Below are 12,080 nucleotides of genomic sequence, written 5' to 3' on the forward strand. Positions count from 1 at the left end.
TGAGGCTCAGGCCAGCTGTGTTGAGTGGTCTCTGTGTATGACCCCAGACTGTCATTGCAAGACCCTAAGACTCGCTTGCATTTTTCAACAAAAAGATGAAAATCTAAGGTTCCCCACCCCCACTGCCCCCACAAGGTGAAGACTCCAGAAGGGAAGTTCTTGGGAAACAACAATCATTAGGCCAATACACAACGTACATTTCATCTCACTTTAATTACAAAATAAATAAATACATGCCAGGGGCCTGTATCTAATGGAAAGAGAGAAAAATGAAACAAAAACAAAAGCAAAACCTATAGGCCTGGCTTCTGGCAGGAGGGGTCCCCACGGGAGACTGGGGCTCAGTCCAGGCCAAGTTGGGATGCCCTAGAGTAAGAGGAGCAGATTCTGTCAGGTACCCCTGTGACGTGTCTTCACAAAGCCCTTCCTAGAGTCTGAATGGTGTGGTGGGTTTCAGGTGAGTCAGGGCTTGGTCATCAGCTCTGCTCCCCAAACAACATCCACCCTGCTGCTGCCACTGCTGGAGCCTGAGTTCAGGGCAGGACATGGGCCTGCAGGAAGGCTGGGCACCTGGGAGCAAGAGCAGCACGGGTGGAGGGGACTCAAGTCACCTGCTAGTTGCTACACCTGGGCTGGGCTGGGCTGGGCTGGGGCCGCGCTGTGGGAACAGCTGGGGAGGACAGGGCTCATGGACAGTCCAGGTGGAGCCGTGAAGCAGAGGCTTCCCTGCTGGCCTGGGGCAGCGTCTATAAATGGATCCACTTGTTCCAGTTGATATCATGGGGGAAGACACGGCCCAGACGGATGGTACAGTCCAGCGTGGGCTCATAGAAGGTGACAGTGCTCTCGTGGCAGGAGAGCGCCTCAGCCTCACTGGCCTGACCCAGGCCCTCCACCACAGGCCTGGAGAAGAGCGAGACACTCGCTGGCTTCCTCAGAGTCCGCTTCTGGATACAGCCGAGGGACTCCAGGCCCTGCAGATACAGACAGGTGGGTTACAAAGGCTCTGCTTGCTCAGGGGTCTGGTGTTGCCGCACTTATGGAATGTACACAGTGTTCCCAGGCAGAAGATGGCCAAACATGGCCTTGAGGGAGGCAGGGCTTAGCAGGAAGGTTTACATCAAGATGGGTAGGAGAAAGTATGGAAGGTGTGGGTGCCACAGTGACCTCTGGAGGAGAGGCACTCTTCAGCCAACAATGGCTGTGGTGGCTTCCCACTAGGAAGTTCTGGGAATGTCACCACTAAATGTCAAGTTCCTAGTCTGTTAGGAAGCTGGAGCCCAGAACACCATGGGAATGAGAGCTCAGGGCAGCCGCTAGCCCAGGCTGGGAAGTAGCTGCTTGTGCAGAGGTCACACAGTCCTCAGCTTTCCTCGCCACCTCCATTTATTTACCCAGGATTCCTGAGGACCTGTGAGCATGTGACCCTGAGTGCGAGTCAGGTGGAAAACAGCAGGCAGAGTAAGACAGACCAAGTGCAAACGGACCCAAGGGCCAGTGAGCTTGCTGCAGGGCTGAGCTGCAGCAGGCACAGGAGAAGGGAATCAAGAGCCAGGCAGGGCAAGGATAGTAGCAGACCCCTCTGCCAATGGCCAGAAGGCACTGAAGGTTAAGCTGAGGTGGTGACACCCGAGGTGTGCTCCCCCCACCCCAACACACAGCTGGGCTGAGACGCCCTGGGCCCTACCCGGAGCAGCTCAAGGACAGCAACAGGCTGCAGGACGCCCTGGTAGTACTGCAGCAGGCAGCTCTCGGGAACGCCGGGCCTTGACATGATGTGGTAGAGCACAGCCTCCAGCATGCCTTTGCACACGGGCATGTTCAGGTGCCCATCCACACCTCGCCATGGGCGGCCGACGAAACACACTCTCTCACAGCCACTGGAGACGGGAGAAGGAGGGGACATACATGCTGGTCACAGACAGACTACTCTGGCTCAGGGAGGCCCAGAGCTTGGGCACTGTCTGCCCACGGCTCTCCCTGGCAGGACAATCCCTGGCTAAGTGCAAGTAAAGCCTAAACCGGAACCCTCCCCACTGTCACTCAGATGTCCCCACAGCAGCTGCAGCTCTGCCTCGGGCACAAAGCTGCCACTAACCCAGGGCTGATGGGTCGAATGGGGCAGGGGTGGGTTTTGCTAGCTCTGGTGGCCATGGCTGAAATGGAAGGTCCATTTGTGCCTTGGGAGTCAGATCCAGGGTACAAAGCCTTGCTGGGCTCTGTGGGCCCTGCCTGGGGAGGGCAGAAGAGTGCAACCCCTCTGGCGTGCTGTCGCTCAGCTACAGGACTGAGGGGCTGCCCTGGGCAGGCATACAGGCTGGCTGGGAAGGCCCTCTCTTCATCTGCAATGGGTCTAAGGACACAGTGGGCTGTGGGAGGAGGCCCAGGGGAGCGTCAAAGCCCTTGGCTGGGAACGTCTGTTTAGGGCAAACTACCCAGGCTTGCACCCTACGCAGGAACTTCTTTCTTACAGTGACTGACACTCGGTGGGCATCTTCCACTAGCCTGAAGGCTGATGCCACACTACTTCATGCTCTGCCCCTCCCTGTGAAAGATTCCCAATTACCTCTCCCACGCTGCCTGGGCCATGTTACTCTCTGTAAGGCCTGTAAGAGAGGAAAAGGTGGCAGGCTCTTAGAAGACAAGTGGGAGGCCATGTCCTTTGCCTCTCTCCCCTCATTCAATGGGCACCAAAGTAGATAAGCAGTGACCAGAAGGAATAGCCTTCTACCCAGAATATGGTACTGCGGTAGTGAGGCCAAGAGCCCTGACCACAGGGCGAGTGTATATAAAAGTTCTTGGCAGCAACAGCCTATAGGAACAGCAGCTATCTCAGGGGAATGCCCGGCCACAGGCCAAAGCTCAGAGGCTTCTGGGAGTAAGCTGGCTGCCCAGAGAACTTCTCCATGGTCACTACATCAAGTCCAAAGCTTGCACGGCTTGGCCCTGTGGGCACATCTGTGGAAGGCATGGAGCCTCTGCCTCTGAACACACCTCTGAGGCCTACTGTGACTAGGTGAAGCCTTGGGTGGCAGGGTAGGTTCCCAGTCTGAGGTAGTAGGCTAGAGCAGTCATGTGAGGGATACAGAATGGGAGAAGTGTTAAGGTCAGTACCTCTGGGGTCTTCAGAGCCTTCTGGAAGCTGGAACTCACAGCCCAGCTGCTCTAGGCCTGAGACACCAACATTCTCTTGGTTCTCCTGTCTGGGGCCCCCTGCATCTGCATCTTCAGGAGCTGCAAGCTGAGCTGGGGCCTGGGCCTCTGCCTGCTCTTCCGCTCCAGGCCTAGGGCTGGCAGCCACACGGACATCCTGTAGTGTGGGCTTCTTGGCAGGGAGCCTTGTGGCTTCCTCAGCATCAGTCTCAGGGCAGTGGGGACGCTTTTTAGTGCTATGGGAGCTGACTGGAGGCACCGCTGCTCCCTCAGAGGTGTGGTCTTCGATGGAAGGCCCCTCAGGGAGTCTGGATTGGCTGTCATCCCCTGAGGCCTTAGTGTCTACTTCCATGTCTCTCAGACGCATTGAATGCAGAAGCCAGGGCTGTGCAGAGGCCATGGTCACTAGGCGCACAGTGTTACCTCCAACTTCCATGACTTGTTCCTGTTCCAAGAGGTCCTAGAAAAAAGGGACGTAGTGTCTGTTGGGGAAGGCAGATTTTACCAGGTAGGTGAGTGGTTGGTACTCCAGCTAGGGTCAAGTATTCTGAGTGGGCAGCAAGCTCAGGTCCAAAGGGATGAGCCTAGCATCTGCTGATGGAGCTGCAAGCTGCACGGGCCTATTTGGGCTCTTTCTATACCTATGGCGTTACTCAACACAGCCTGATGTCTGAAGTCAGAATAGCTCCAACTGATAGGACTCTATGACTCTCCTGCCTTATGTGTTCTCATGTGGGTCCTGGCAGTTCCTGAGGCGGGACTCTATGACTCTCCTGCCTTATGTGTTCTCATGTGGGTCCTGGCAGTTCCTGAGGCGGTCACTATTTCACCACAATGGCAAGACTCCCTTGTGTTTAGGTCACATCTGACCCCATTGTTTGCTTCTGTGTAGGGAGTGTTCCCCAAATCACCAACACTCCTTTTCTCCTATAAACCCCTCAAATTCATTGACAGACAGCGCCCAGGCCCTGCACCCTGTCCGGGGTGCTAAGGTCAGCAGAAAGTGCCTAGCTTACAACCCTCTTGTGGTCAGCAGGCTCTTTCTTCACAGCCTGAGGATATCTGAGGGCTCACAGTTAGGCTACAGTCAGAGAAGGAACACTTTAAACCATGGAAACAGCATCCCTTGCACTGTGAGCTTCTCAGAGCCACATGCTGGCCTTCATTCTGGCTGGGTTTCCTGCAGTGGCCCTTGGAAGCTACATGGTCCCAGTCAACTCCATGTCTTACAAAATCGATCTCACATGGGAGCCTCCACGTCAGACCACTGATCTGCATCCTACTCCTAGAAGCTGCTCACAGCAAGCAGGCTGATGTTCTTTGGGTCCAAGGGACCAGGCAGGTAGTGAGTAGGCCCAGGGAGTACAGGAAGCCTTTGGGGGAGGAAAACTGATAGAAGAGCCATGGAAGATATGGCCTATCCCAAGGAGGGATAGCCATTCTAGGGCTCAGCCAGGTCCTAGATCTGGGGGCTAATGGAGTTTAGGAATATGTCCTGACTTAAATACTAGCAATTGAATTAATTAAAGGAAAACCCCAGGCAGGCATCACTTCTGCAGTGGAGTGGTCGCCTCTGCAGCTGTTGTCTGGAGCTCAGCTCACCTGGATGTAGTCCAGGAACGTCCTGGTGCGCCTGTCCGCTATCTTCTCCAAGGCGGAGAACTGCCTGCTCAGCTTCTCCTTGTCAATCCCGAAGCAGTCAGCAGCTGCTACAGCCTGCAGGATCTCTAGGGAGGCAGCCACATCCTCAGGACTATACCCTGACTGTGCCATCTGGTGGGCAAACTCTTCTGGGCAGTGGGTACGCAGCTGTGGATCCACCAGGCTGGTAAAGGAGGCAGGGAGGCAGGAAAGACCAGCCTGGAGCTCTTCCAGTGGTGTGGCTGTGAACCCTGAGACCACGAGGGAAGAGAAAAATCAGCCCACAGAAACCCTTCTTGGGCCCAACACATACGATTGAGGCAAGATCTGCTCCAGCACTAGTTCACTGTTCCCTAAGGAGTCATGGGGTCACCTTCTGGGGACATACTGGGCTCTAGTAGGCAGACTCTTGGTATATAACTGTAGACCACACTGCTGGCCCACTGCAGCTGTCCTGAGCCCTTCCTAAATCTCATGTTTTCCCTACCCCTTAACCCTGAGTGGTGCCCCAGGCTCCTGCCATGTTCCCCGGCTTTTGCTCAATAGCCAGGAGGGCTTCTTTAGCTGACATAGCAACCTATAGGTTGGCACAGTATTTTTGCATGCTTCAAACTTCACACAGAATAGAGCTCTGACTGGGCAAAAAGTGACAGCAAACACTATCCACCCTGACCGTACAAAGGACAGCTGGCTGCAGGGTGGAGAAGGGCAGGGCCTTTCTAACCCCGTTCTCTCCCAGCAAAGAGAAAGGTTTATGCTATCTAGAGCTTCCTGAGTGATCGGCACCTGCAAAGGAGGTGGGTGGTGGGTGGTGACAATGGAGCTGAAGTCTCACTTTGACTGCAATAGACAGCAATGCCACCCTTCAGAGCTCCGGGGCTATGTGCCTGGCCATACCTGAACTGTGGCAGGACACTCACCAGTGGGCCCAAGCTGGGTGGATGCAGGGGTGTTGCGCAGTCGGAATTTAACCTGGCAGGAGTTGACCACGATGCTGTCATTGGGGTTCAGGTTGCGTGTGCTGACCATGCCAGGCACTGTGTAGTAACCTCTCATCAGCAGGTACTTGGTGTGTGAGGCCTGATGGGCCTTTACTTCCACACCCTGGCGCTTGGTCCCTGAACCTTCATCCAGGTCTTCCTCTTCCTCGTCATCATCCAAGCCACCATCTTTCCCCAAGCTGCAGAAGAGAAGACAACTAGGTACCTGGCCTTGGACCTGGCCCACCTGTGCTACACAGCCATCATCAAGCGGCAATTGTTGTCAGAGACAACATTCATTTGAGGTGCCCTTTTTTTCTGACACCACCCAAACCCTCTCCTTCCCCTCCCATGAAGGCCATGCTTGGCTCTGCCACAGTTAAGGGCCCTGGGCTTATATTTCCTTCCCTGCGGCACTTCCTGTGACCTTTAGAAAGGTACCAACAGAAAACTCTGGGTACTGCCCTGCAGCTCCTCGTCCCAAATTGGACAGGTCTGTAATGAAGTGCTGGATCCCGAGAACTCACTGGCCAGCCAGTGTAGCTGAATCGATGAGAACGTTGATATGCTCTCAGAAATGAGAGGGAGAGGCCCCGATTCAATTTCTGGGTTCTATACCTCCATTCTCATGTCTACACTCCCACGAGGATGGATGTACATACACCACTTGCTCAGACTGGATGGCTGAGCAGGTAACCCTGGTGGTCCCACAACAAGAGGAAGTGACCGCACCCAACGCCTCAAGAACCCATGTGTTTCCAAACTGTGAGCAGAGCTGCATGCACAGTGCTGCCCTGGGCTCTGACCTCTTCATGACCTCACTCTCCACCATGGAGCTGTCCACCACCACGATCTGCTCTGGGATTCTGACATCCACAGAGAGGAGCCCCAAAGAGAAGAGGGCCAGGGCTGTTACACAGTGTCCTCCAGGGCTGTCCAAAGAAAATGCCACCAGGTCATTTGAAGGGTCACTGCTATCCAGGTCCTTGAAAGAAAAATGATCAGGCTGGTCTAGCATGCCGTTGGTCCGCAGTCTGTCGTAGAACTGGAAGGATTCAGTGCAGATGGTGGTGGGAAATCGCCAGGTGAAAAGCCTGCAGGTAAGGCAGAGAGGAGGCGCCACTGAAGAGCTGCTGTTGAGGCCCATGCTGGGCCACCCTGGAAGTCACTGTACTCAAACAGCCTGCACCCTCATGCCTGAAGCACTCCTACCTACTGTGATGGGAGATAGTGTTGCCGTCCAAAGCAGTCTAGACATCTCTCCCCTATTCACCTTGTACATCCAAGGGGCCAGTCTTTTCATCTAAGCTAAAGACCTTGCAGTGCCTCACGCCAACAGCTGCTGACCCAGGGAGGAACCTCCTTTTGTGACAGTTGACAGGACACGTGTCCAATCTCACTGCCTGCAGATGCAAGCAGAGGCCAATCCTCTGACAAGAGCCCAGAGAGTAGGGACCTCAGAAGAAAGGGAGCCTCAAAGTCATCAGGGAAGGACCTGGGGGTAGGACGAGCTCCAATGGCAGAAGCCAAAAGAACTAGTGGTGGACCTACTGTGTCCAAACGTGGCCCCTACTAACATGAGGCTGGCATGATATGCTGAGTGAGGGAGGGGATTCCCACACTTGCAGTCAGGGACTGGCAGTACAGAGGTCCTGAGGGCACCCCGCCCAGCCCTGCAGTGTGCAGGTGGTACAAAGGGCTCTGAGAAGAATGGGGGAAGGATAAGGCTAGCCCACTTGGAAAGTACACTGCTTCCTAGATTGCTTACAAAACTACTAACTTTCCCCCAATTGCTTCATGGCAGCACTCCTGCATGGGAGACAGGCAGAAAGAGAATCCCTCCTGGGCTGAGGATATACTCACTTGTAGTATGACTGGGAGAGCTGGTAGGACATGGGCACAAAGGGCACGGCACGGTTCTTCTTGGGGCCCTGGGAGTGGCTGACACGGCGTCGGTTGACCAGGCTCCTCTTTTGGCACTCCATGAAGGCCCGCACCAGCACGGGCTCCCGGAACTCCCGGTAGAGGCGGAAGATCTGTCACAGCACATGGAAGGGTAAGGTGCTAGAAGGGGAGCCAGCTATGGCAGCATGGAAACTGCAAGGGCCACACTCACAGCAAGACTGCTCAGCTAGCCAGCCTGAGTGTCTCCAAGGGGCTCTGAGGCTCTTGGATGGCAGTGATCCTGAGGGCTCTTAGTGACAGTGCACACAGAGCACAAGGGTTAAGTGATTCTCCAAAGCCTTGCTGTGAGGCAAGAGTGAAACCAAGAAAGCAAAGTGACCTCACTGCTGAGGGGTTGGGTGGTCATTTGGGGCTTGTGTCACATGGAGGGTTCTCCTGGAAGAAGCCATCTGAGGTCTACACTGTTTCTTCTAGGCAATCAGACTGCCAGACCTGGGTGTATAGTTAGATCCCAGGGGAATAACTGCATGGATGGCATGAAGCAGAGATTTTCATCCTACAATTTTTTTTTTCATCCTACAAGAGTGGGCAGAAGCTAGGCATGGTGGCACATGCCTTTAATCCCAACACTCAGGAAGCAAAGGCAGGTGGATTTCTATAAGTTCCAGGACAGCCAAGACTGTAACAGAGAGACTCTGTCTCAAAACAAACAGACAAACAAACCAACCAACCAACCACAAACAAGTGGAGAAACAGCTGCAGCCAGCACTGGGGCTCGGCCTTCTATGACTTCTGCTCTTGACCACTTGCAGGGTACAACCTTCAGACACCTGCTGCTGTGTGCTGGACCACAGTGACTAAGTGGATCCTGAGAGCCTAGGCTGCCACAGGAAAGAATCTTTGTAGTTGTCTGAGAACCTGGGTTGCAGGGGAGTCTAAGAGATCTTGTATGAGCCTCTAATGTCACTATGGCCCTTAAGTCCTCAGTGTTAGATTCTGGGAGCCACAGAAGCACCCTGCCTGCTTCTCATGTGACTTCCTAAGCACCTGGGATACAAGGCTGGTCTTCGACACTCTCCATCTGAGCCTATGTCCCTGGAGAAGAGTAGCTCGTAGCTGTTTACTTTCCTCTCTGGGGCAGCTCACTGGCCTGGACTCCCTACTGAGGCATCTTTGCTTTCTTTTTAAGTAAGTATGAAACCAACAAAGAACTGCTGTGCCAAGTCTGAGTACTTGGGACTTCTGCCTCACTGTCTACCCTCTGTTGTTCAGACTTACAGAAAAGGCTTTGTGTTCTCCAGCTGCAGAATGCCCATGAGACCAAGGGACAGTTTACCCAATAACCAGGTTCTCACTCGGAACTGTGAACACTTCCTGGGTACCAAAAGGCACAAGAAAGTAAGTGCTACCTGGAAACAAGTGAGTGCTTGCTAGCACTCTCAGATACAGGGGTCCTAGGGGTCCTTGTGGGAAACAAGTGTACCAGGTGACTTAAAGCGGGAGAGATCAACTGATACTTAGGGACCAGCCGAGCATGTCCACTGCTGCTCAGTCCAGGCCAGGCCAGTGCTCTGAAGCAAGGAAGCAAGGAATCAAAACACCTTCCTGTCAAGCATAGTGGTGCACACTCTTAATTCCAGTACTTGAGAGCAGATTTTTGTGAATTCAAGACTAGCCTGATATACACAGCGAGTTTCAGGCTAGCCAGGATTACATAATGAGACCATCTCAAAAAAGATGGACCAGAGAGAAAACTCATAGGTTAAGAGCACTGGCTCCCAGCACCCACATTGCAGCTAACAACTGTCTGCAAATCTAATTCCAGACTCCCTCTTTTGGCCTCTGTGGGCAATGTACTCCATGTGGCTTATAGATAGACATGCTGTCAAAACACTCATATGAAAAAAAAAAAAAAATCTCAGAACAACAACAAAGCCCCAAACCAGGCATCTTCCTTCAGCAGTTCTACGTTCTCTAGCTCTATGGCACAAGCCTTACTTAGAAGGTATCTGTAGCCTCAGCATAAAAGGACCCTTTGACAGCTAGTGTTAAATGTCAACTTTATAGAATCTAGAATCACCTGGCAGACTTCTGAGCATGCCCATGAGGGATTATCTTGATTACAGTAATTGAGGTAGGAAGACCTGCCCACTATGGGTGGCTCCACTCCTTGGCTGGGAGCCATGGAGCAAAGGACCTAAGCAGCAGACTCAGCAAGCATTCATTGCTCTGTCTGTCTTTTGACTGCAGGGACTATGTGCTTCAAGCTCTTGCTTTCTTGACTTCTCTGGCACAAGACTTTCTCTCTTGAGTTGCTTACTAAAATACTTTATCATAACAACAGGAAAAGACACCGAGATAGTGGTCCAGGGCCTCTGAATCAGAACCAGGGACAGGGAGGCACAGGCTTACTGGGGTGGCATGCTGAAGAGAATGCTTGCACAGCGTGTAAAGCCTTAGGTCTGATCATGGCACAACAAATAAGCAAGTCAAAACTCTAACAAGTAAGAATGAAAGTCATTCAGGACCCCTGAGACTCCACTGCTGAAGAGGAGAGAGTGAGCGCCCACATAGCTCTGGATCCTTAAGGCCCCGAAGACCTCTGTGCTGAGGCCAGCACCCACCTGGAAGGACTGGCAAGAGTTGGACTGGCTGTTAGAGAGGGACAGTGTGCTCTGGATCAGGTTCTGTAGCACCAGGAAGTGGATGTCCTCCACACTGAAACACAGGAAGTACAAGGCTGTAGGAGGCTGCTGCCCTCAGCAGCACCCCTGAGACGCTGAGTATACACAGAATCCTTAGCTAAGACATTTCAGTCCCATAAAGTTGCTATGAATGCTGAACCAGTCACAAAACCAAATTAAATGGCAGTGTCTAGGACATACTAATTGTTCAAGTCACACACAACACACACACACACAAAATGTTCCCAGCTAGATGTCTGCCTGTAATCTCAGGCTGGGATGGACGGTGCCCTACAGAGCAAGTCCCAGGCCAGTGTGAGAAACAGAGTTAAGACACTGTCTCCACAAAATAACACCTTCCTGGGTAAGGGCAATGTGGTGGGGAACCAGCTTCTAAACCAGCTGGAAAAGCTATGCTTTTTCTATCATGACTCTAAATGAGAAAAAAGGATTATTTTGTACTACAAACACTGAATATTGCCTATATGAGATGAGAAAAAAAGCCATTTTCTGTTGGGTTGAGCTCACGTAAAACAAATGGGTGTCATCTGAAGCTACGCTTGGCCAACTTCCTCTATAAAAGGCCGGACTCCAGAGGCTCTATTACAACCTCTCAGCACAGAAAGGAAAGAGTAGAGCAGCACACTGAATAAGAAATGTGGATGCACAAAAGCAGGCGGCAGGCTGGATTTGGCCCTCGGCCCGCTCTGGGCCGTAGCTGACAAGTGGCCCTCACTCACCTATTCAGCTCATCCTCCTTCCTGACTCGGTCCTTCTCATCCCCGATCGCCAACACTCGGTACCTGCGGAGGGGGCAGAAGAGCACGATGACGTGCAGGTGTCCTCCACTGAGCTGGCACCTGCTCATGGCGGCCACTCACTGCTGAAGGGCTCAACACTCGAACTCAGCACACGCAGATGTGCCACCAGGTTTCACCCATCCAACACGTCCATTCTTATGACTGCAGGCTCAGAAAGTCAGTGTGCTCTTTCAAAGCACAGTGGTTACACATGGATGGGCAGGGGCACCAGGATATATATATATATACACGTGTGTGTGTGTGTGTGTGTGTGGGGGGGGGGGGGGGGGAAGGTGCTTATTCACAGGTATTTACAAGTGCACGTGTATGGAGGTCAGAGGTTGACCATGGGTACCTCAATCACTCTCTGCATTATTTACTGAGGCAGGGGTCTCTCACAAGCACACACAGCTTGGTGAGCGGCCACTCTAGCTAGCCAGCTTGTTTAGGGATTCTGTCCCTGCCTTCTGTGCTGCCATGACCTTAGGTCATGGCTCTTAGGTAGGGGCTGGAGGTCTGTCTGATCTCATGGAAACCAAATAGGAAGGTGCTAAGAGACTGAAGGCAGGAAGGACAAGCAGAGGGAAGTTTACGGTGAAGCTGAGGAATGAGTTTTAGTGATGTATTGTGCTTACAGATCATAATTAATAACATGTGACATGTAACAAATATTAGGTGCCTTATAAATACCATTATCATCTGTCAATAAAAAAGTAAGCTGGTTTATATGCCCCAGTACAGGGGAAAGCCAAGGCCAAGAAGTGGGAGTGAGTGGGTAGGGGAGCAGGGTGGGGTGTATAGGGGACTTTTGGGATAGCATTTGGAATGTAAATGAAGAAAATATCCAATAATAATAATAAAAAAGACTGCTCATACCAAGTGTCAGTGAGAAGCGGAAAGCTGAACTGTCACTGGCT

At 52.6% G+C, this 12,080-nt stretch overlaps 1 protein-coding gene across 1 annotated transcript in view; it reads right to left on the minus strand.

Moving 5' to 3' along the window:
- Positions 1-194: 194 nt before the first annotated feature.
- The window catches only part of Gtf3c1 (general transcription factor III C 1), a 66,735-nt gene continuing 54,849 nt past the window's right edge, over positions 195-12,080 (minus strand). The window contains exons 28-37 of the mRNA NM_207239.1: positions 11,104-11,166; positions 10,304-10,397; positions 7,638-7,810; positions 6,581-6,868; positions 5,715-5,974; positions 4,756-5,045; positions 3,115-3,613; positions 2,567-2,606; positions 1,688-1,880; positions 195-974 (exon numbers count right to left, since the gene is read on the minus strand). Of these exons, the coding sequence (NP_997122.1) occupies positions 747-974; positions 1,688-1,880; positions 2,567-2,606; positions 3,115-3,613; positions 4,756-5,045; positions 5,715-5,974; positions 6,581-6,868; positions 7,638-7,810; positions 10,304-10,397; positions 11,104-11,166 (2,128 nt within the window). The 3' untranslated portion in view covers positions 195-746. The remainder of the gene's footprint in view (positions 975-1,687; positions 1,881-2,566; positions 2,607-3,114; positions 3,614-4,755; positions 5,046-5,714; positions 5,975-6,580; positions 6,869-7,637; positions 7,811-10,303; positions 10,398-11,103; positions 11,167-12,080) is intronic.

The sequence above is a fragment of the Mus musculus genome, chromosome 7, assembly GCF_000001635.26.
Source record: "Mus musculus strain C57BL/6J chromosome 7, GRCm38.p6 C57BL/6J".
NCBI lineage: Eukaryota > Metazoa > Chordata > Mammalia > Rodentia > Muridae > Mus > Mus musculus.